At 39.5% G+C, this 22,541-nt stretch overlaps 1 protein-coding gene across 3 annotated transcripts in view; it reads left to right on the forward strand.

Annotated features, from left to right (window-relative positions):
* Nucleotides 1–21,723: 21,723 nt before the first annotated feature.
* LOC109422990 (breast carcinoma-amplified sequence 3 homolog) overlaps nt 21,724–22,541 on the forward strand; it is a 33,786-nt gene continuing 32,968 nt past the window's right edge. The window contains exon 1 of one of the 3 annotated variants that reach the window (XM_062845382.1): nt 21,724–22,409. In XM_062845382.1, the coding sequence (XP_062701366.1) occupies nt 22,098–22,409 (312 nt within the window). In that variant the 5' untranslated portion in view covers nt 21,724–22,097. The remainder of the gene's footprint in view (nt 22,410–22,541) is intronic. The other 2 variants (XM_062845383.1, XM_062845381.1) reach the window with 2 other exon arrangements.

Consider the following 22,541-nt stretch of genomic DNA (forward strand, 5'->3'; position numbering starts at 1 on the left):
TGCAGTTAAAAAAGCTAATTTTTTTCACTATTCTTGTATTTTTCTATTAATAGAAGCATTGCAGATTGAATTCATTTTTTTAATCTGTGTTAATTGAGATCGCATATAATATGTAAAGATTACGTTTGCCTTCTAATGCACAAAGAATACGTAAAATTCAAAATTCTTCTTATCTGTTAAAGATTGGACTTATAATCACTTGAAAATCATCGCATAGGAAATCCAAAACTTTCTTTACATTTGTGACTTTAGTTTTCTAGCTATAGTAAACAGCAATACTTCAGACAAACTAGTGCATCAGTGAGTGCCAAAGTCAAAGCACAATCTTCAAATTGAACGATTTCGTATAAAGTGCGATGCTGTGGTGTATTGTTGAACGGACCGGTTGTCTTACACAATTTCTAACTTTGAGAAGCTATAACTATGGCTATCTTCGATGAATTAAGCTCACATTTTCTCACTAAACTACTAATATGCAGAATCTCACGTATAAGAAGTACAAAATGTTTCTGATCACATGTTTAGACAAGGGTAACAAGGCATCCACAATATGTAAAACTGACATAATCAAATCAATTAATTATCGATTTTTGCGGCTTTACCAGCTGAATGGAAGTTTTACATGATTCCAAAAGCTAGACTTTACAAATACTGGCGTGAGTGAGAAATGGACAAATTGTGGTGAAATTAGCGAAAACGTTACTCGTCCTCTCGGTGAGGCTCGAACTCACGACTCCTGAAAAAAAAACGGATTGGACAGCGACGCACGTGTAAATCAAACGAGTGCCACAGAACCCGTAACTTTTAGTGGCTTCAATTGAAAACTCTGTATGAATCTACTATTCAGTCTTCTTATATTAAAATATATTTCAATAATGTACCAGCAATAAGACTTCAATAGACTTTTAGAGTGTCATAATATACAAAGTTTTACAAACATTTGAAATATTGTGCATTCAATAAAAGTGTAATGTCTCAGATTGTAGAAAAGATGTTTTAAATATTTTTTTTCAGAGAAATGACGCATATTTTTTTTTTATTATAGAGGTTTTAAACCTAGGTTCATTCGCCTCTAAATGACGCATATGAATAGTACTAACAGATAACACTTTCATAACTGAATATATAAAAATAGTACATGTAATTTTTCGGAAATTCTGATTGAAAATACTCAACAATAGTGCTTTTATCGGCGCAAAAAAAGTTCTGCGGTCAATATACTTACAATACCTATTTAAAATACCAAAACCCTTAAAAGATGCCTAGTGGTCTATAGGGAACTACAAAAATATTAAAAAAGTTTTAAAGTTAAAAAATATTACTAAAAAATGTTGGTTTTTGACAATTTTTATGAAAAATGTCATATTTCAAAAATCAGTATTTTTTTTTAGAAAACTGAAATTGTATGCAAAATTGCTTCAAATATGTACTGCCCCTTTTGACATGTCCGTCCCATGTTGTTTCTAATGCGAATCATATTTTTGTTCCTCACAAGCTCATTTGAAATAAATTTGATATTTTTTTCGCTTCATTTTACAGCTCAATTTACCACGAAAAGTTTAGGCATAAATTGAATACATTTTTTTAATAATTGGAGTTATAGTGCAAAACCTAGGCACTTGGAAAAACAACATGGGACTGACATGCGAAGAGGGGCTGTGTATATCGATCATCATTGCGTTGAGTGCATCTTGACTTTTGTAACATCGATTAATTTTGAGACAGCCTACCACAGTTATACTCTTGGAGTTTCCTTTGACATTTTGACCTATATCGTGGCTATTAAGCCGTATATCGTGTGGCAAGGAAGTTGAGGAAATTTTCTTTACGAAAAGTTCCTGGACCTACCTGGAATCGAACCCGTCACCCTCAGCACTGTCATGCTGAATATTCGTGCGCTTTCCGCATCGGTTAGATGTGCCCCACATTCCTACATCCCCAACATGTCAAAATAGGTGTCTTAACAAATTTCAGTAGGTATTATCAGGCTGATACTATCAGCGCCCATATAGCCGAAGCGGTGATCGCACCGGTATTCAGCTAGACCATGTAAAATGATAATTTGTCAGAGAAAACCCTCAGGTAATAAGTATGGAAATGCACATAGAACAAAGCTGACTTGCAGACTTTGTCCTAATGGAGGATATCACGCCAAGAATAAGAGAATTAGCGCTGACCACGTCAGAATGCAGATAAATTGATCTTAACCCTCTAATACCGCAATCAAAACATGTTTCGAAAAGCGATTCTTTTTATTCGCGATTTTGTAAATATTGGTTTTTGATTTTTTCTAATTTTAATTTTTGAGCATTCCTAAAATTGTTAATTTTTTGGAGCCCATTCGGTATACCGATTTTAAAACGAAAAAAAAAATAGATTTCACGGTTGTTAGAAAATTTTATTTCCGTGTACTTTGAAGAAAGTATTTTTAGAGTATGTTCAACTCCGCTAAACTCTTTTACAATGATAGAATGATTGAAGAAAAATTTCTAACTTTTTCATTGTTGCGATTCAATGGAAAAGAAACAATGACATCTGAAAGATGACCAAAATATTTATTTTTTATTTATTTAAAAAAATGTAAATACGCTTTGAAAGACACTTAAAACCATTTTGAGATATTCAGAACAGCCCTAAACATCAGCCAAAAATATAAAAGTTTTCATTGCCCATGAAATAAAAAATACAAAAATGCTCAAACTATACCCCGCTTTGAGAGTTAAAAGTCATACTTGGTTGTTACAATGCGTAGTGGTTCAAGGGTGGTCAAAGGAAAATGTGATTTTTTTTATGTAACAATACAACATCTATCAGCTTCCTGAATATTTCAGTGTGTGGGAGGGCATACTGTTTCTGAAGACCCAATTTCGTGATTATAATAGTATTAGACTCGAAAAAATGATTTTAGAGGTTTAGTGTCTTCGACGAAGTTGTTTGGTATGTGAAAGTCTTACTTTTAAAATGATCACTAATGTGATTAACCCACCGAGATGAATGAGAGTGATATTCGATTTTATTTAAGTGAAGATAACGTGTTTATGTCGTCAGCAAAGTTGTAGAAAATATCAAATTAATGTGAATACTTGCTGTACAAACTTACTCAAATTATAGAGATATTGGTCATTTTTGTGAAGAACCCCTTAATATCAATTCATTTGTCGTAACTTTTTCAAGATATTTTCGGGAATTTTCAAGTATTCTACAAAATTGTTCTGCATGATAAAATACGTGTTTTATCTAAAGACAGAGAAATGGTATTTGAATTATTTTTTGAGTTACTATAATTAATATTTAATAACAGCCCAAATACATATTTCACATTATTTTGACCATGAAAAATTTATTATCAAGCTAAGTTTGTTCAAAGAAGTTGATTGCTAGACAAGAGCCCTTCCTTTGAAAGTTTTACTTTTGTGATCAATTCACCTAGTTTTACCATGTGTGAATATTGTGCACTGATGTCTTTAGGAAAGTTGTAGCAAATATTATTATAAGCAAACTTCCCGAACACTATTGTTCTACACGACCCCTAAATCTATATTTTAAGGAATTTGGAAATATTCTTCTAAGTTATTGTTAATGATAAAATACATCTTCTTCTTTTTTATGGCTCAACGTCCCCACTGGAATTTGACCTGCCTTTCTTCAACTTAGTGTTCTTTGAGCATTTCTACAGTTATTAATTGAAGAGCTTTCTTTGTCTGCCATTGCATAAATCTGTATATTGTGAGGCAAGGACAATGATACACTATGCCCAGGGAATCGAGAATATTTTCCCGACCGGAGCGGGAATCGACCCCGTCGTCTCCGGATTGGCGACCCATAGCCTTTAACACTAAGCTAACAGGAGGTGAATGCATGTTCTCTTCAAAGACGACAAAGTTGAGTCTTAAATACACTCCCGTTCAAAAGTTTGGGGTCACCCACTCAAAAACATGTCATTTTTTTAGGCTCATATCTCCGCCAATTTGCGTCCGATTTCAAAACCCTAGGTTTTATTCAAAAGATAATAAGTCAAAGAAACTTTGAACATGCTTTAAAAGAAACTTTTTCAAAAAATTTTGTATGTAAACTTAACCCAAAGTTGCCAAATTTTCTAAAAAATGAATATAAACTTACGGCAGTGTCGCTGGAAGTTGGGTCGACCAAATTTTAAGATGAGAGCGGTAATATGACCCATTTTCTATTAGCTTTCAACTACTTTTTTCAGAACTCAGCTAAAAAATCTAGAAAAAAAGTTATTAAGTAAATTAATCCTTGATGTCATCGACCAAAAGTTTGGGGTCACCCCTCAATATGATGTATCGGCCAAAAGTTTGGGGTCACTTTCGTAAAACATGGAAAAGTGATTTGTTGATATCTTTGTCATCTTTCATTCAATTTTAATTCTTCTTGGCTTATTTGAAACAAAATGAATGATTCTTACTGCATAGACATTGAACCACACATATTTGTTGAAATTTACATACTAAAACTTAACGTAAAGTTGCCTCATTTTTTGAAGCGTGGTAAAATGTGCTCACTTTACATAACATTTTTATATACAAAAATCGTTAAATACGTTAAGTTGAAGACATCAAACGTAAATCTTGTTAATTATCTTTGAAATGAGCCAAAAATAATTAAAATTGAACTATAGATGACGAAGATATCACCAAATCACTTTTCCATGTTTTACGAAAGTGACCCCAAACTTTTGGCCGATACATCATATTGAGGGGTGACCCCAAATTTTTGGTCGATGACATCAAGGATTAATTTACTTAATAACTTTTTTTCTAGATTTTTAAACTAAGTTCTGTAAAAAGCAGTTGAAAGCTAATAGAAAATGGGTCATATTACCGCTCTCATCTTAAAATTTGGTCGACCCAGCTTCCAGCGACACTGCCGTAAGCTTATATTCATGTTTTAGAAAATTTGGCAACTTTGGGTTAAGTTTACATACAAAATTTTTTGAAAAAGTTTCTTTTAAATCATGTTCAAAGTTTCTTTGACTTATTATCTTTTGAATGAAACCTAGGGTTTTGAAATCGGACGCAAATTGGCGGAGATATGGGCCTAGAAAAATGACATGTTTTTGAGGGGGTGACCCCAAACTTTTGAACGGGAGTGTACGTTTTGAGTTTTTTTTTAATTTCAGTTACGAATTATCATATTTACATCTCGATTTCAATGTTAAGAAAACTAGTGCCCAGCGTGCTTCAGATTCAATTGAAAAATCTTGTCTCATTTTGCTTCTGTAGATGTTAGAAAAAAATGTGAAAAAGGCTATTTTTTATGATATTTGATTCTTAAATATCTTAAAAAAATCAAAGCTACTCTTTTCAAACAAAAACACATATTTTGTTATATAAAATAACTGTATAGAACATTTGAAAATTCTCAAAAGTGTCTGGAAAAAGTTACGATGCATAAACTGATTAAGAGGTCCTTAGAAAATAATGGTCCATATTTCAAAAAAATCAACAGAGTGAACCAAACACATTTTTTAAAACTCCACTGAAAACATAAACAAGCTACCTTCACTTATGAAAAAAAAAATCAAATTTGTATTTCACTTCTAGGTTGATTGATCACATTAGTGATATGCAAGGGAGGACTTCCTGGGTGTTTTCGGAGGGTTTCAGAACATCTGAGGTGCTTTACAGGGATCCGCAGAGTTTCAGGGGGTTTTAAAAGGCATTTCAAGAAGTTTCAGAGCATTTTCAGGAAATTTCGGAAGCGTAACAGAGGTGTTTTCATGGGATTGGATGGGTCTCAGGTGCGTTTCAAGGGGTTCGAGGGGTCTTAGGGGGTTTTCGGTCTCAGGTGCGTTACATGCGGTCCGAAGAGGATTGTCGATGACATTTCAGGTTGTTTCAGAGGATTTTCAGTGGAATTCAGAGGCATTACATAAACCTTTTTGGAGGTTTCAGAGGTTCTCAGAGGTCCGAAGCAGTTTAAGAGGTTTTGAAGCCAGTAGTAGTATGATGTTGGAGTCCTAGCACCGACGAACCGAATTGATAGTGGTGATTCAAAACTGACCCCCCCCCTTTTAACGGTCGACCAGCGAAGCGAGCGAACGCTTCTGTCAGCGCAGACGTGAACCTCTTCCTAAATGAATACACGAGGGTTTGAAGTCATGCTATCAAAACAACACGAACCGTTATAGAGGAGGCAGTAGTGTTCGGCTATTTTTCATCATAGCGTCGGGGACAACAAATTTGAATTTATTTGTTCTAGCTGTCACGTCGGATCATCGGTGGTCCTAATTTGATGTTGGAGTCAATATTACCCAGACAGGCACGTTGAACTACGCCATCGTGGTACGCCTAATATAACATCTTACGAGGGTTAAGGAAGTTTCAGATGATTTTCAGTGGGTTTCAGAGGCGTATTGGAGACCCAAGCGCAGATTTTGCTTGTATAGAAGTCAATTTGTCGTTATTCTAACATTGTGTTAGAATAACGTCATTCATTCATTTATTTAGTTAACATCAAATTCATGATAATACTGAATCAACAATTTGCCGCCATAATACTCGATTTGCAGCTGCAGCTCTCCAACGTCGGTCACGCCCAACACTCGCCAGATCACGCTCCACCTGGTCCGCCCATCGTGCTCTCTGCGCTCCGCGCCTTCTTGTACCAACCGGATGGTTAGCAAACACCAACTTTGCAGGGTTGTTGTCCGGCATTCTTGCAACATGCCCTGCCCATCGTATCCTTCCGGCTTTGGCCACTTTCTGGATGCTGGGTTCGCCGTAGAGTGCAGCGAGCTCGTGGTTCATTCTTCTCCGCCACACACCGTTCTCCTGCACGCCGCCGAAGATCGTCCTTAGCACTCGTCGCTCGAAAACTCCGAGTGCTTGCAGGTCCTCCTCGAGCATCGTCCATGTCTCGTGTCCGTAGAGAACCACCGGTCTTATTAACGTCTTGTACATGGTACATTTGGTGCGGGGGTGAATCTTTTTTGACCGCAGCTTCTTCTGGAGCCCATAGTAGGCACGACTTCCACTGATGATGCGCCTTCGTATTTCACGGCTCACGTTATTGTCAGCCGTTAGCAAGGAACCGAGGTAGACGAATTCTTCTACCACCTCGAAAGTATCCCCGTCTATCGTAACATTGCTGCCAAGGCTTGTCCTGTCTCGCTCAGTCCCACCTACCAGCATGTACTTTGTCTTAGCCGCATGCACCACCAGTTCAACCTTTGCTGCTTCACGTTTCAGGCGGGTGTACTGTTCTGCCACCGTTCCAAATGTTCTAGTAATAATATCCATGTCATCCGCAAAACAGACAAATTGGCTGGATTTCGTGAAGATCGTACCCCGGCTGTTGAGCCCGGCTCGTCGCATAACACCTTCCAGGGCGATGTTGAATAGTAGGCAGGAAAGTCCATCACCTTGTCGTAGTCCCCGTCGAGATTCAAATGAACTGGATAGTTCACCCGAAATCCTTACGCTGTTCTGCACACCGTCCATCGTTGCTCCTATCAGTCTAGTCAGCTTCCCGGGAAAGCTGTTCTCGTCCATAATTTACCATAGCTCTGTGCGGTCGATACTGTCGTATGCCGCTTTGAAGTCGATGAACAAGTGATGCGTTTTCACGGCATGCCTGGTATTCACGGCATTTCTGGAGGATTTGCCGTACGGTGAAGATCTGGTCCGTTGTCGACCGGCCGTCGATGAAACCGGCTTGGTATCTTCCCACGAACTCATTTACTTTAGGTGAAAGACGGCGGAAGATGATCTGGGATAGCACTTTGTAGGCGGCATTCAAAATGGTGATCGCTCGAAAGTTCTCACACACTTGTCGTCTTTCTTGTGGATGGGACAGATTATCCCTTCCTTCCACTCCACCGGTAGCTGTTCGGTTTCCCAGATCTTGACTACTAACAAACAGGTGGCCAACTTTTCCGGGCCCATCTTGATGAGTTCTGCTGCGATACCGCCCTTACCAGCCGCTTTGTTGTTTTTGAGCTGGTGGATGGCATCCTTAACTTCCCTCAGCGTGGGAGTTGGTTCGTTCCCGTCCTCTGCTGTGTTGGAGCTAGTCCACCATGGCCATCCAGGCCATAGCGAGGCTGGCTCCGTCGATGCCTGTTTCTTAATTACAATGAAAAAAGAACGCAAGACAACTTCCATCAAACTAGACGGCTACCGACACCAACCGTCACACTCTTTATTCATTCCAGGTATATACAATGGCAAAAGGTTATTGCAACCATAACAAATTGCAAATGCTCTATAGAAAATCAAAAAGCGCTCCATAAAGAATGAACAGATGTTCCATGAAAATGTGCAATGTTACCCATAAATAATTGAAAACGTTCCATACTCTATAAAAAATGTACCGGTTTTTTGATTTTCTATGGAGCGTTTTTATTTGTTTATAGGGGCAATCACTTGACTATCTTCTTTAATAACAACATAGCTACGCCAACAAATCTACCTCGCTCCAACACTCCAAACTCGTACCTGAAGGTGCGACGCTACACGAGCGTTCAACGCTACCTAACTTCCAACACTCCTCCTTAGCGTCGCAACCTTCGAACCACCATCATCTCCTCCTGGCGCGTAGCTCCTCCTCACTCCAACGCTTGGCAAGTGGCCCAACTCCGACGCTTGCACCAGCTCTACACCAGTTCCGAGCTCCGACCAGGTCCATCTCCGAGCTCCACCTTCATGTTGTCTTCCGGATCACTCCTCCTGTCGCCAACCTCTTCGTCCAGCTGCGACCACCGAGCTGCATCCGATCCAACTCACAACAATCCTCGAGCTCCGTACGGTGACCAGCCAGCAGTCATCCAGTTGACCCGTATCGCCAACATTCCCATGGATCCTGTCCTCCGTAGCAGCCAATCCATCCGCCCAAGGATCCCGTGCTGCGACTCCGCGACTTATGCGGCCGATCCTTCTCCCGGTCGATACGTGCTGTAGAACACGCTCCTGGGCCCATAACCTGTTGGAGGCTAGTCCACCATGGCCACGCAGGGCCATAGCGAGGCTAGCCCGTCGATGACTGTTTCTAAATTACAATGAAAAAAGAACTCTAGACATCTTCCATCGATCTAGTAGTGCTTAAAAGTCCTGACACTGGATCTCCACATTCGAAAGGTTTAACCAAATTAATGGGTCAAGACATACTTACTGTTACATATAAACACAAGTCAACAATATAGTAATTTTATTTACCTCAATTTATTTGTGAAAGACAGCGATAGGTATATATATACCACGTGACTCACAGTTTGTTTTTGCAATCGTCTAACTATCAAATCACCAACAGTCGAAACTATGAATGACCAGTTGTTAAGTGGGGGCTTGGTAGCAAAACAAAAATCGGATGACCAACACACACTTGAAGAGTTGATTCAACTTCAACGATGATGTTGACAGATCGTCGACATATGCGTGCGACGACAAACAACAACATTTTATTTCGCGCATCCTTGGGATAATTGCGTCAGTTTCTATTTTTTAACCTCCAACATCGCATAATCCAAGTAAACGAACGCGGCAAAAAAAAACGCAATAACATTCCTCCCATGCTGCACACACCTCTAGGCTCCTCTCATTAAACACATAACGTCGCGCGCGCGACTTGTTGGCCACCTTCTTCGCTATCTATCGAATCATGGTGGTAAGCCAGCTTGTTTATGTTTACCTACATTTGAACTTGGCGTAGTGTTTCGTTAGTGTGGTTTTGTTTTGCTCATTTTTTTTTGTTTCGCCTTTATGAGTTGTGTTTGGGGGTTTCTCCACACGCCTAGCGATTCGATGTGACGTCAGATTAGACAATTGATCGCCCAGCGCAGGAAATATGTTGCGCAGTGATGATCAACTACCATCATACATAGATAGGTAGGTGGCTGGCACGTTTGTTATTTGTGTTGAGCGTTCGAATCCACAGAATGTGTTAGAATGGAAGAGAATATTGGTTCATCATTTTTTCTATCAAATTTATGCAGATAGTTTTTCCATCAAATTTATTCAGATAGTTGTGCATCAGTTCTTCTTGCCGCTGAGTTGATCGTCAAAGTGCTGCTTCCACCTTTCAATCAAGTTTCGGTACACAGAACAAAGCCTGTTCGAGATTCGTGGAGCTTCTGATAGAACTTTGTCTTGAAATCGACACAATAGTCCCATTTTTTGCATTCGGCTTCTGCCATACGATTCTGCCGGGTTTCATGCTGCAGCACTACTGCTGCTCTAAAACCGTCTGCTGTAGTGAAGTGATCCATCTGGTGTAAGGAGACTGTGCTGGAAGAAGGATCTACAAATTTCGAAAAATCAGCTTAGTTGAATGTAAATTAGATCAGAAATAATGGTGCAACACGATTTATTCAGTTAAAATCAGGTGAATATTTTTTACATGTAAACTGTATTTTTTCAACGACACATGCTGTAATACTATACGCCGTATTATCATAGTGACATACGAATGCTTGTGAGACACCTCTACTACACTCATTCGGGTGCGTGCGTATTGAAAATAGAAAACACGTTGAACTATTTACAAAGTATCGCTCCACGAGCGCACGCGTTTTCCTCACTTCCCCCCTCAGTACGTTTCGCGTTGGTTAGTATTTTGCGCGATTGATGAATTGCAAAAAAAAGTGTGTACATATATATGCGTAGGTAATACTGATTTCAACTTAGGACATCTTGGATTCATTCATAGCTGACCTCCAAAAATTTGTTTACTTCCGTTGTTATTGGTATGCTTGTTTGTTACGTAAATCAAATTTTATCAAATTTTGTACACATTGTATTACGATTAACCTTCCTTTTGCATCAAGTTGGCAGCAGCTCGCTGACGTAGTGTATGGTTTGGGTCAAAAATGACCCTAATGCCAAACGAGGGTTAATGAGACTTACTGTTCGAAGTTCGAATGAGAAATATTCCCACCTTCCACCTACTTTTGAATCACCCTAGTCTCTAGTTCATTGGAATGATGATACGCAAAAAAGATACGATACGATCGGTCGATCGTAGTATGTTATTTGTAGTAACACACTTTTGGCGCGCATGAAAGTGCGCAAAAGGGGGCCGGATATGTGGTGACTAATTACTGTTACTATGTCATCATGTGATGTACGCGTGAGCGCGAAAATTGAATATGTACTGGGTTCAATAGCATTCCTCGGTTATTGACATAGTTTGTTTTTGTTGTTTTCTGGTGCAATTATTACGTATATGTCCTAAAATTATTACAAGGATCAATCATCGTATGAATATATTTTGATTTTTTCAATCTGCTAATCCTCAAAGATGGACGAACCAGCCTTGGGCTGAAAGTCTCGACAATGCAGATTGAAAATAAATAAATAAGTACAATTCCTAGAAGTGTCTCCGGAAAAAAATCTTTTGTGGTATCTCTGTGGATGAAACCTTAGAGAAACCTCTAAAAATCCCGAGAGGAATCATGGGAGGAACCCTTGTTTTAATTCCGAGTGCAATTTCTGGAAGAATCCCTATAAGAGTTCGTGGAAAAAATACCAGAGAAATTACGGGACAAAACCTAACAGGAAGTCCTGTAGAAAGCCAAGCCTTCAAACCACTAGAGGTATTCCAGGATAAATCCCATGAGTAATTTCTGAAGGATTTTTTTTGCAATCTCCAAAACTAATCCATGTTAGGATTCCAATTGAAATTCCGGGAGAAATGCACTGAGGAATTCGTGAATAAATTGTTTGAGTTATTTTAAATAACTGAATGCATCCATAGATTGTTTAAAATCCCAAGATGGATCTCTGGAGAAATCCCTGGATAAATCCTTGAGAGAATTTCTGGAGGAATCTCAGCAAGCCTTTCTGGAGGACTATTTAGAGCAAAGTCTAAACAATCGCTAGGAAAAATTCCTAAATAAATCCACAGAGTAATTTTAAGAGGATTTGTTGAATAAGACAAATTATCTGGATTTATCCCTAGTTCGTGTAGAAATTCCTAAGAAAACTCTTTCAGGAATATCTGCAAGAATTTCTTGAGGAATCTATAGCCATATTTTTGGGGGTACCGCAGGAAAAATACCTAGAAATTCTTAGGGACATATCTGACGAACCGAACAACAGACTTATTTCCTTTTAAGATTTTCAACAGATACATCATTTGAGATAGCAACTATTGCGTTGCTAATAAGCACATATGCTCGAGGCATGACACGCGAGTAGGATAAACATCTGTTATATGTGACAAGATTAAGCTCTTTACAGCATAAAAAGAATAGCAGCAATTAATCCACATTGGAATCGATTGGAAAACGCCTAAACCCATAGAATTAACTGTGTAAATCGCATAATACGAAACAATATACACAGTAAAAATTTCTGAAAATTACCCACGACGTTTAAAAAGTATTACACAATTATGGGTCACTCTGTCACAATTATAAACCAGCCTGTTCATCGTGCAATTCAAATGGAATTGACCTATAATTGTAGGTGACCCATGGTTGTGCTATGATTGTATGTATTTCTATTCTACTTCACTAAATTTTACATTAAATTTGTTTTTGTATGGAATGTTGAATGCAAGCTTCTTACTGTGAGCAATGCTTCAATGCATGAATTAGCAGTAATCACCGATGATGACATAAAAGACGTATGCTGGGATATGTAAATAAAACCAACAAAAGTCAGATTCGATTATTGGAGACTTAAAGAAATAATCGAGTAATTTTTTTATGATTTCACTAGATAACTGTGTTTGGACACCTTCATTTGGGCTGTTCCTTCAGGAAATCTTACAGGATGTCCTTGTGGGATTCAGCCAAGAATTTTTTCGAGGATTCCTCCTGCAATTCTTTTAGGGATTCGGCCAGGGAAACCTTTGAGAATTTCTGTTGGAATTCCTTCGGAGATTTCTTCTGGGATTTATTTGGGGTTCCTCCTGGAAATGCTTTGAAGATTCTTCCTTAAATTATTTTAGGAATGCTGCTGTATTTACTTTGGGAATTCTTGGTGGATTTTTTGGGGGTTTTCTTCTTAAATTCTTTCGGGAATTGCTTCTGCAATATGTTTGGGAATTTCCCCCTAAATCTCTCGGGGTTTCCTATTCAAAAAATTCCTTTGGTAATTCTAGCTGGAATACCTTTGAGCATTCCTGCTAGAACTCTTTCAGGGATTTTTCGGGGATTCTTACTGGAAATTCCTCCGAGATTTCTTTTGGAATCCCTTTAGGAATTTCTCCTTTAAATCCCTTGAGATTCCTTTTTGAATTTCTGGTGGGGGTGGGGATTCCTGGTGGAATTATTTTGGGGATTCCTGCTAGAATTCTTTCAGGGATTCTCCCTGGAAAGTCTTCGGGGAATTTCTCTGCCATTCCTTCGCAGATTCCTCTTTGGGAATTCCTTATTGACTTTTAATTTGTGTACTTAGTGCTAACGTAAGAACAAACACGACAATCACGAAACGCGACGCGAGATAAGACACGACACTTATGGTTCTTACAATCGTCAAAATAATTAAAAAATTACGTTAATGCCGACCGGTTTCGGGCTCGATGCAGCCCATCTACGGGACAATGTCCGACTGATTGCGCTGGTCCAAGTTGAGAACCAGCGCAATCAACTTGGACCAGCGCAATCAGTCGGACATTGTCCCGTAGATGGGCTGCATCGAGCCCGAAACCGGTCGGCATTAAGGTAATTTTTTAATTATTTTGACGATTGTAAGAACCATAAGTGTCGTGTCTTATCTCGCGTCGCGTTTCGTGATTCCTTATTGAATTCCTTTGGGGTTTTCTGCTGGAATTCCTTTGAAGTTGCACGTTGTATTTCTTTTGGGAATTTCAACTTGTATTCTTCCTGGAAGTTCTTCGGAAATTTCTTCTGAAATTCCTATGGGGATTCTTCCTGGAAATATATCAGGGATTCCTTTTCGAATTGTTTCAGGGGTTTCTCCTGGAAATCCTTCAGAGTTTTCTCTTCGATTCCTTTAGACCATTCCTGCGGGAATTCCTGTGGATATTCCTGGTGGAATTCCTTTAAAGATTCCTTCAGAATTCTTTAGGCGAATTCCTTCAGAGATTCTTCCTGGCAATCCTTCAAGTATTCCTCCTAGAAATCCTTCAAGGATTACTCCAAGAAAACCTTCGGGAATTGCTTTGGAGATTTTTCCTTGAAATTCTTCGGGGGTTTCTCCTGGAATTCTTTCGGGGATTTCTCCTAAAATTCCAATCGAAAATTCCCTTTAGAGATCCCTGTGTAATTGCTTTGGGGATTCCTGCTTAAATTCGTTCAAGAGCTCTGGCTTTTCGGGATTCTTTCAGGGATTACTCCTGAAAATCCTTCGGGGATTACTCTTTCTCTTCCTTTGGGGCAAGGATCGGTATATTCGCCTCACTCCATTCATATTCACTCCTCTTTGCTGAAGCGAGTCGAGAAAGATTCAGCAAACGGATTGTCGTGATCAAACACGCAGCCGCATCAAAAGTGGGAAGCGAAGCGCAAGTTGCTTGACATGGATATTCGTTACCGTTCGTCGCAGTTTGGATCGCAAGCGAATGAATGAATGGCGAATGGTGAAGAATGCTGGTGAGTGATCGAAGGGGCTATTATCATAAATAGAAGAGAATTTATTTATGTAATGCATACCTTCTTAGTATATTGTTGCTGAAATGCTAGCTTACACACCAAACGCTTTCAGCAATATGTTGCTGAATTTTGCCGAGCTGAAGGATCCAGCAAATTGTTTTGCTGAACTTCCAGCAAAGTTTGCTGAATTTCAGCAAAACGTTACTGGTGATCAGCAGAGTTTACTGAACAAATCAGCAAAATTTTTCTGAAACCCTCAATAAATTTTTAGTGTGTAGCAAAGAAAATAATAAATATTTTATGAAAACATAAAGAAATCGTATGCACAATATCACTCGTATCACTCACGAATCGCATCACCGCTCGATCGCTTGCGATGCGAATGTGGACGAATGAGTAATTTTCAAGTGTGGCTTCCCATCGTTCGCCGGAGTTTACTGTCGTCGCTGACAAGCAAACACACAAACTAAAGACAACCGTTCGTTGCTGATTAGCTTCGAATGTGACAGAAGATGAAAAGTGGAAATCAGGAACCCTGCTTTGGGGATCCTGCTGTTTTTTTAGAATCCTGCTTCTTTCGGAGATTCCTTCGCGATGATTTCTTCCCGAGAATCCTTCGGAGATTTCTCCTGGAATTCCCTCGAGTATTCCTCGTGCAACCCTTCGAGGACTCCCCCTGGGATTCTTTGAGGGATTCCTCCAGAAAACCTTCTGAAATTGCAATACTTTCGGGGACTTCTCCTCGAATTCCTTTGGAGATTTAACTTCAAATTCCTCTGGGAATTCGTGCTGGAATTCTTCTGCGGATTCTTGCTGGAAATTCTTCGGGGATTTCTCCTGGAATTCCTTTGGGGATTCCTCTTCAAATACCTTTTTGGATTCCTGCTGAAATTACTTTAGGGATTCCTGGTGGAATTGTTTCGGTGATTTCTTCGGAGATTCTTTCAGGAGATTCCTCCTGGAAATTTGGGTATTCTTACTGAAATTCCTACGGAGATTCCTGTTGAAATTTTTGTCGTGATGCCTGCTAGAATTCTTTCGGGGATTCCTTTGGGAATTCTTCCTGGAATGCCTTCGAGTATCCCTCCTGGAAACCCTTCGGGGATTCCTCCTGGATATCCTTCGATGGTTTCTCCTGAAATTTCTTCGGGAATTTCTCCTTCAACTCCTTTGGGAGTTTCTGTTGGATTTCCTTTAGGAATTTTCGCTGGGAATGCCTTGGGATTGCTGGAGCTCTTTCAAGGATTTCTAGTGGAATTGTTTCGGAAATTTCTCCTGCAAATCATTCAGGGTTTGCTCCTGGAAATCCTTCGGGTATTCTTTCTGGAATTCCTTCTGAAATTCTTCTAAAATCGTAGTAAGAGATTTCTCTAGAAGTTTCTTCAGGGATTCTTGACTCACCAGGGATTCCTGCTAAAGTTCCTTCAAGGTAATGTAAGGAGTTTTATTTTACCTCCCCTGTTGGGGAAATTAAGCCACTGCGTCCAATAGGCTGAACTTTTGTGGCATGAGTTCCTTCAAGGACATCTCTTGGATTTCCTTCGGGGCTTCCTATTGGAAATCCTTCGGGGATTCCTATTGGAAATCCTTCGGGGCTCTCACGCCACCGCTAAGCAGGATATAACTGGCGCACAGGTCTACTCCCTTCTACAGATTCTCAAAGATTTTTCATGAGGAAATTCCATTTCTGAATTTCATCCTTTCACTGCTCCAAAAATGTCATCTTGAATGCCTTCGGTAACTCCTGCTAGGAATTCCAACTTGTATGCCTTCTGGGAGTTCCGTCAGAATATGTAAAGGATTTCTTCTGACAATTTCTTCTGGAAATTCTTCAGATGCTCTTTTGTAGTTTAGGAATTTGGTCTGTTTGACGTTAGTTATTTTAGGGAACAAGTGTTTAGTCTGTCAACCAGGAATTCGGCCTAGGCATTATAGCAGGAACTTCTGAAGGAATCCTAGAAAAAAAAAACATACGATCCCCAAATTAAACACCTAAAGGAATCCAATCAGGCCTGAAGATTTCCTACAAGGAACTCCTGTGGGATTTAAAATAGAAGAATTATTGCAAGGAACTTCTGAAGGATTCTCACAAGGGAAATCCTGTAGCATTTTCAGTAGGATTTACTGGAGGATTTTAAAAAATAACCCCTGGAAAATTCCCATAAGGAATATGAGAGCTCTCAGAGGGAACTTCTGCAGAATTTTCAGAAGGAATTACTGAATGATTTGCAGAACGAACTTCAGGAAGATTCCTGAATGCAACTCCTGGTGGACTCCTAGAAGAAACTTAGTAGGTAGGTTCCTAGAATAAACTCTCAGAGGATGTCCAAAAGAAACTCTTGGATGGAAGGCAGTAAGAAATCCCAAAGACGAATGAAGAGAGAATTCAGCTAAATCTCTTGAAAAAATCCAAGGATCAGAAGCAAATCCTGCTGCAGTAATACCAAAATTGGTACAACAAAGACATGTTTGAATGAGTCCCAGAAGTATTTTCTGGCAAATCTCTTTTAAGTATGAAATTAAAAAAAAAAAAACAAGAAAATAACCCCAGGAAGATTTCTATAAGGAGCATTAGGAGTTTCTGGAGGATTTTCAGAAAAAAAAACTGCTGAATGATTTGCCAAAGGAGCTCCTGGAAGATTTCCGTAAATAACTCAGAAACAACGCCTAGAGGGTTCCTGGAATAAATTCTCGAAGGATACCCAGACGAAAATTTTAGATGAAACGGAGAAGGAATGCCAGTGAGAAATTCTGAGAAGATTCAAGAGAAATGCCAAGAAAGAAAGGAGGAACTCCATGAGGAATACCACAAACAATTTCTGGAGGGATTTCAGAAAATAATGTTGGGAAAATTTCCGTAGGAAATTCTGAAGATTCATATGAAATTCTGTAAGAATTTCGAAATAAAAAATCACATCTAGGTGAATCTCAAAAACCAGACTGACTTTCTCATCGATGAATTCCGATTCCCGATAGAATTCCTGAAGGAATACCCGAAAAAAACATCAGAAGGAATTTGAAAAGGAACATCTGGGTTAATCCAAGAAAGAACTCCTGAACAAATCCCTGGGATCAGAAGCTCTCTCTAGTCTATAGTCTAGTCTTATACACAGCCATCTCTTGGAAGAATTCTAGAAAATGATATATTCGACTACTTTTATCATTTTTCTTGCCATTGTCAATACTTGAAACGCATCGTAGATGCATTACAAGTGCTGAAACGGCAAAGTCATCTGTGCAGTGTTGGCAGCGGACAAAAAAATAACTATTCGAAAAATTGTTATCGAATTTCAAGAGATATCCAGGCGAAATAGTATGACAGTTCTATCAACGACCAACATTTTTGATGCTTAATCATGTGCTGATTTCGAGACCGAGCTATAAACAATTGTAAGAAGAACAGTTCTTGATTTTTTTCTTGAAAATCGAGCTAAATCGTTTTCAAAAGGAATTTACTCAAATTCAAATACCTTGCTTGCAATCAACCAATTTTCAATCTATTTTTGCATAAATAGAATTCCGAATGCTATACGTTTCGACTATATGAACACATTTTTTGCATCAGATTGGCGAAAATCAAGATATTGATGAGTATATGAGACTATCTCTTGAAAATTTTGGCAACATTTACAAAAATTTAAGGAGATTTGCATTTTTTACAATTGATGATGATGATGATGATGATGATTATGTACCCACCATCAGCGCAAGGATTACCTATGGCTGCAGAGTCATACCAGAACGGAATGATCTACCTGATGGCTTGTTGTAGCAGGGTAAGCTAAATTCACTGGAGACCTTCGGAATACAACATGATGATTGTTATCTCGTGACAAAGTCTGGCCACCCCACGAACATTTGCCCGGAAACCAGTTCATTTAACTTCCTTAGGCTACCCCTCCGAAATCCCCATGTATGTCATGTTCAAATATAAAAGGTAACTATAAGGAACGAACTCACCGGGTAATCCTGTTTGCACTAACTCGAACGACGACGCACGGCACTAAAACGAAGCAGGCTGGGCAGCTGATGTCTCCGATTGGCATCATGCGACCGAATTCCCACTTTTTCTCTTTCGCACTCCAAATTCCCGCTTTTCTACTCTCGTACTCCGAATTCCCGCTTTTACCCTTTCGCACTAACTCGAACGATGATGCACGGCACTAAAACGAAGCAGGCTGGGCAGTTGATGTCACCGACTGATTTACACATCACATAGTACTAATAAACCTGGCATTCTATAGCTTCTTTAATTGAGAAGTTAGATTAAAGTTAATCGGTTAAAGCTACATAATCAATGTAATATCAATATCAAACATTTTCCAAGCTCTTAGTCGCATCGTGCTGAGGAGCGCGAGGTTTCGATTCCCGCCGCAGCTGTCAGGAATAGTTTTCGGCTGTGCCACTGGGCGTTGCATGCTAATCCGTTGTCTAGTGTCGTGCTTCCTTCAAAGAGCGAAAAGCTCACTGGAGATTTGCATTTTTTTACAATTATTTAGAAACTCTTTCTCAGCGTACATTTGAAATATAAGATGTTAGCGGGTTTTTGACACTGTTCCGTTTTTGTCAAACTTGTATAGCAAAGTGTGGCAACTAGAACATTATCGAGATCAGTGGATTGGGTGATCGGGAGCTCGATTCTAAGGCCTAAAGTATACAGGGTCAAATATTTGACAAAGAAGGAACTCAAGAAACAGCATCAGTTTGACACTAATGAAAATTCTATCGAGTCAAACAAGATGTTGGAGTCAGAGTCTAAAATTTGTCATTGTCAATGAGTGAAATTCAACGTGAATTTTGAAAATTCTCAACTGAGGGATCAAAATTAAATTCATTTTGGTGAATAAATTTTCTCACTTATTCATTCATTTTTCTGCTACTGACAATTTTCACTTAGAAATATAACAAGACCGTTTTCGATTTTCTTCCAATGGCCCCAAAACTAGTGTATAGTAGTTAATTAGAATACTAATTAACTGCTCTATTTATCCTTTAAGTCGGATTGTGCGTATGTTAACAGAAATTGGACATTTTACGACGTGCGAAAAAATATTCGTGACAGAGAATTGAATGAAAAAAGAGCGGCATTCAGCTGACAATGAATGTGGCTAAACACGAATGAAAAAATGAGAATGTCAATCTTCACTTTCAACCTTCGATTTTACACACTGTTTGGAGCATTGGTTTCATTTTGGACAAATATTTGACCCTGTGTACTATCAGCTTAATAAGCGGCAAGTACTAAAATTATTCTAATTTTGGAAGCGATATTTCCAGTCACACATAATATTACGAAAAAATAATGAAGCATAACAAATGCATATTCAAATTTCACATCTTGTAGTGGAACACTACAAATGCGTAATAAACTAGGACATCAAACAAGGACATATACAACACAGAAAATATATTGTGCCCTGTTACCCTATTGGATAACCATTTCCGATGTCAGAATGACGAGGTTTCATAAATTTTGTTGGTCCATCAGTCAATCCTGTCATCGTTCACAGCATTAGTTGCTTCCATAGCTTGAGTTTTGTCTAGGATTTTTTTAATCCTAAGGGGGGCATCCCGATTCGGGTTTCATCACTAGAGTTCTATAACTTGAAGTCTGTTCCAGGGAAAGGTTTACATCTCTAGTACTTTATCACGGCCCGAAATGGCCTGAATGTTGGCAATCGAAATAAGATTGCTGGCCGCTATTCTGCCAGAGCCCTATAAATGTGTATTAATACTAGGGGAATATTTACAAGTTAAAATTGCACATTTAACACAAAAATAATACTTGTAATAATGAACTGCGGTACGGGATCTGCCATAGTCCACCCTAATAAACCAACACCATATACGAATCGTAATGTAGACGGTTCAACAATACCGCATACTGTTCGAATCGCATCCCGAATGGGTGGTTGAGCGCATCTTATGGTTATCGTTTAATGCGGGTAAAATTATATGTAATGCAATCGAATAGTTTAGTATAATCTTATAACTTTTTATTTCAGCCTTTTAGAAAAGCGTCTTTGAAAGATAAGAGACGAGAAAGAATCTAACTTCCGTTACAATTGAAGACGGAAATTCTACATGTAAATTTTCCAAGTCTGACACGCATGAAATGTCTTGAGGTAACTCATATGGATCAGGATATTTATTAAAAAACTCTTTACAAGTTTTGCCGAAAACTCAAATCGGACAATGATAGTACAATATTCCGAGAAAAATGTAGAAATTGTCTGGCTTCGTATTCTAATATTCATATGAATCAGGCTTTTATGCAACCATCTCGAGTAAGGCTAAACTCTGAGCCCTCTCTAGAAACATGTCAACTAAGGATGTTGGAGCCCGAATTCCGATACAATCGAATTGCCAATTTGTCCAAGCAAACTCTCAGAGGAAGTGCTCACATAAAACTAAGCTGAGAAGCAGGTTTTGCCCCATCTGGCACATCCTACTAAGAAGAGCAAAAATATGCCATAAACAGTCTGATCACATTACACGGTATCAAACATTAACCTATCAAGCAGACAAAGCAACTGACCGAGACAACAAAAGACTGCCGTATCTCTACAAACACCTCAACTAATCGTTTTTCCGTAAGCACGTTCTATACAGCCATTCACCAATTGCTGCGAACGATTCTATCTACCTAGCTATAGAATCACAAAAGCTTCTGGTATTCGTCGTCTTCTGCGATATGCAGTGCACTGCTAGTGATGCAATCTTCCATGCTTAGCTACAAACAGTGACCTTTCCTCGGAGCATTTTTGCGATTTCGTTTTTGCCCGTCTGCTGCATGTCGAGTAGATGCACAGCAAAGTTTTTGGGAATGAGGAATCATGGTATAAAATGCGTTGACTTGGGCAAAATGACTTATACTATAGTAATTATTTGCTAACTAATGAGTTCATCTCGAGTTCTATTCCAAGCTTCATCGACGACTAAAGTTGTTTATACCAAAAAAACTAACAAGTTTTTTTCCTTGCCCTAAGAGAAAACTGATGGAGATGCTTGGTTGTTTGTTTTGGCTCTTTCATTTCGAAGATGCCTTTTCGTCGAACTTTTTGGGGAGACTCATTTCGCATTGTTCTTTTCCGAATTTCCGACAGTGCAATGTCCTGTGCACGGAGCAAATGGTGTTTGTTTTTATAACAACCTATATAATTGTGGGCACAAACAAAATCGTTTGGGATTCAGCGTTAGCATGCACACGAATCCGCGTGCTCAGACGTTTCGCTCGAAGGTGGCAATCGTTATCAAGATACACACATCGAACGAATGCATCACTGACTGTCCAGACCCAGCGTAAACTTTGTCCGACATTTAGAACAGGTAATTTCAGGTTCCCTCCGTGCTTCCCAGTCACGCTATCGCGCGTGGGGCCATGTGTTTGTGCAAGTTCCAGTCCACGACTCGCGTCGCGTCATTCGACATAGCAGAGAACGCGCTTCAGTATAATTATCATCAGCTGTTCGGCCAGTTGGCTGCCCGTCTCGCCTGTAATAACTAAATTTACGATTTTCTTTGTTTCTCTCGTCCCCCCGACTCGGTCGATGTGCGCCGTAGGAAATCGCTACTGAAAATGTCCGCCGATTCCCAGCGACGAGCAGCGCCCGGCAGCAGTGGATCCGCGACTGCTGCCCGCTGTATGCCGGCGATCGTACCCCCGCAGGCCGTTAGTGATCGGTCGATCATCGACAGTGTGGCCGGATTCATCAACGATGTAGCGCTGCAGACCCAGGCGCCGCAAGGCGACGGCAAGGATCACATCCTGTGGGCCCGATTCGAGAGCACCGCCGACATCAGCGATCCCTGCCTCGGGGACGACTGGGAGCTGGAAGGGGGCATCGCCCCACCGCTCCTGCTGATACTGGGCTACGTCAACGGGATTCAGGTAAGGGTGGGGTTTGGGGATTCAGACATCTAGAGAGTAAAATGATTAATGCACAGTGACTAACTTCATCATCTTCAAGTGTCTGTCTGATTTCAACTATGCCATTTGGCGTCTTGGTGTCTACTAGATAAT

Source organism: Aedes albopictus, chromosome 1, assembly GCF_035046485.1.
Source record: "Aedes albopictus strain Foshan chromosome 1, AalbF5, whole genome shotgun sequence".
NCBI classification, from domain to species: domain Eukaryota; kingdom Metazoa; phylum Arthropoda; class Insecta; order Diptera; family Culicidae; genus Aedes; species Aedes albopictus.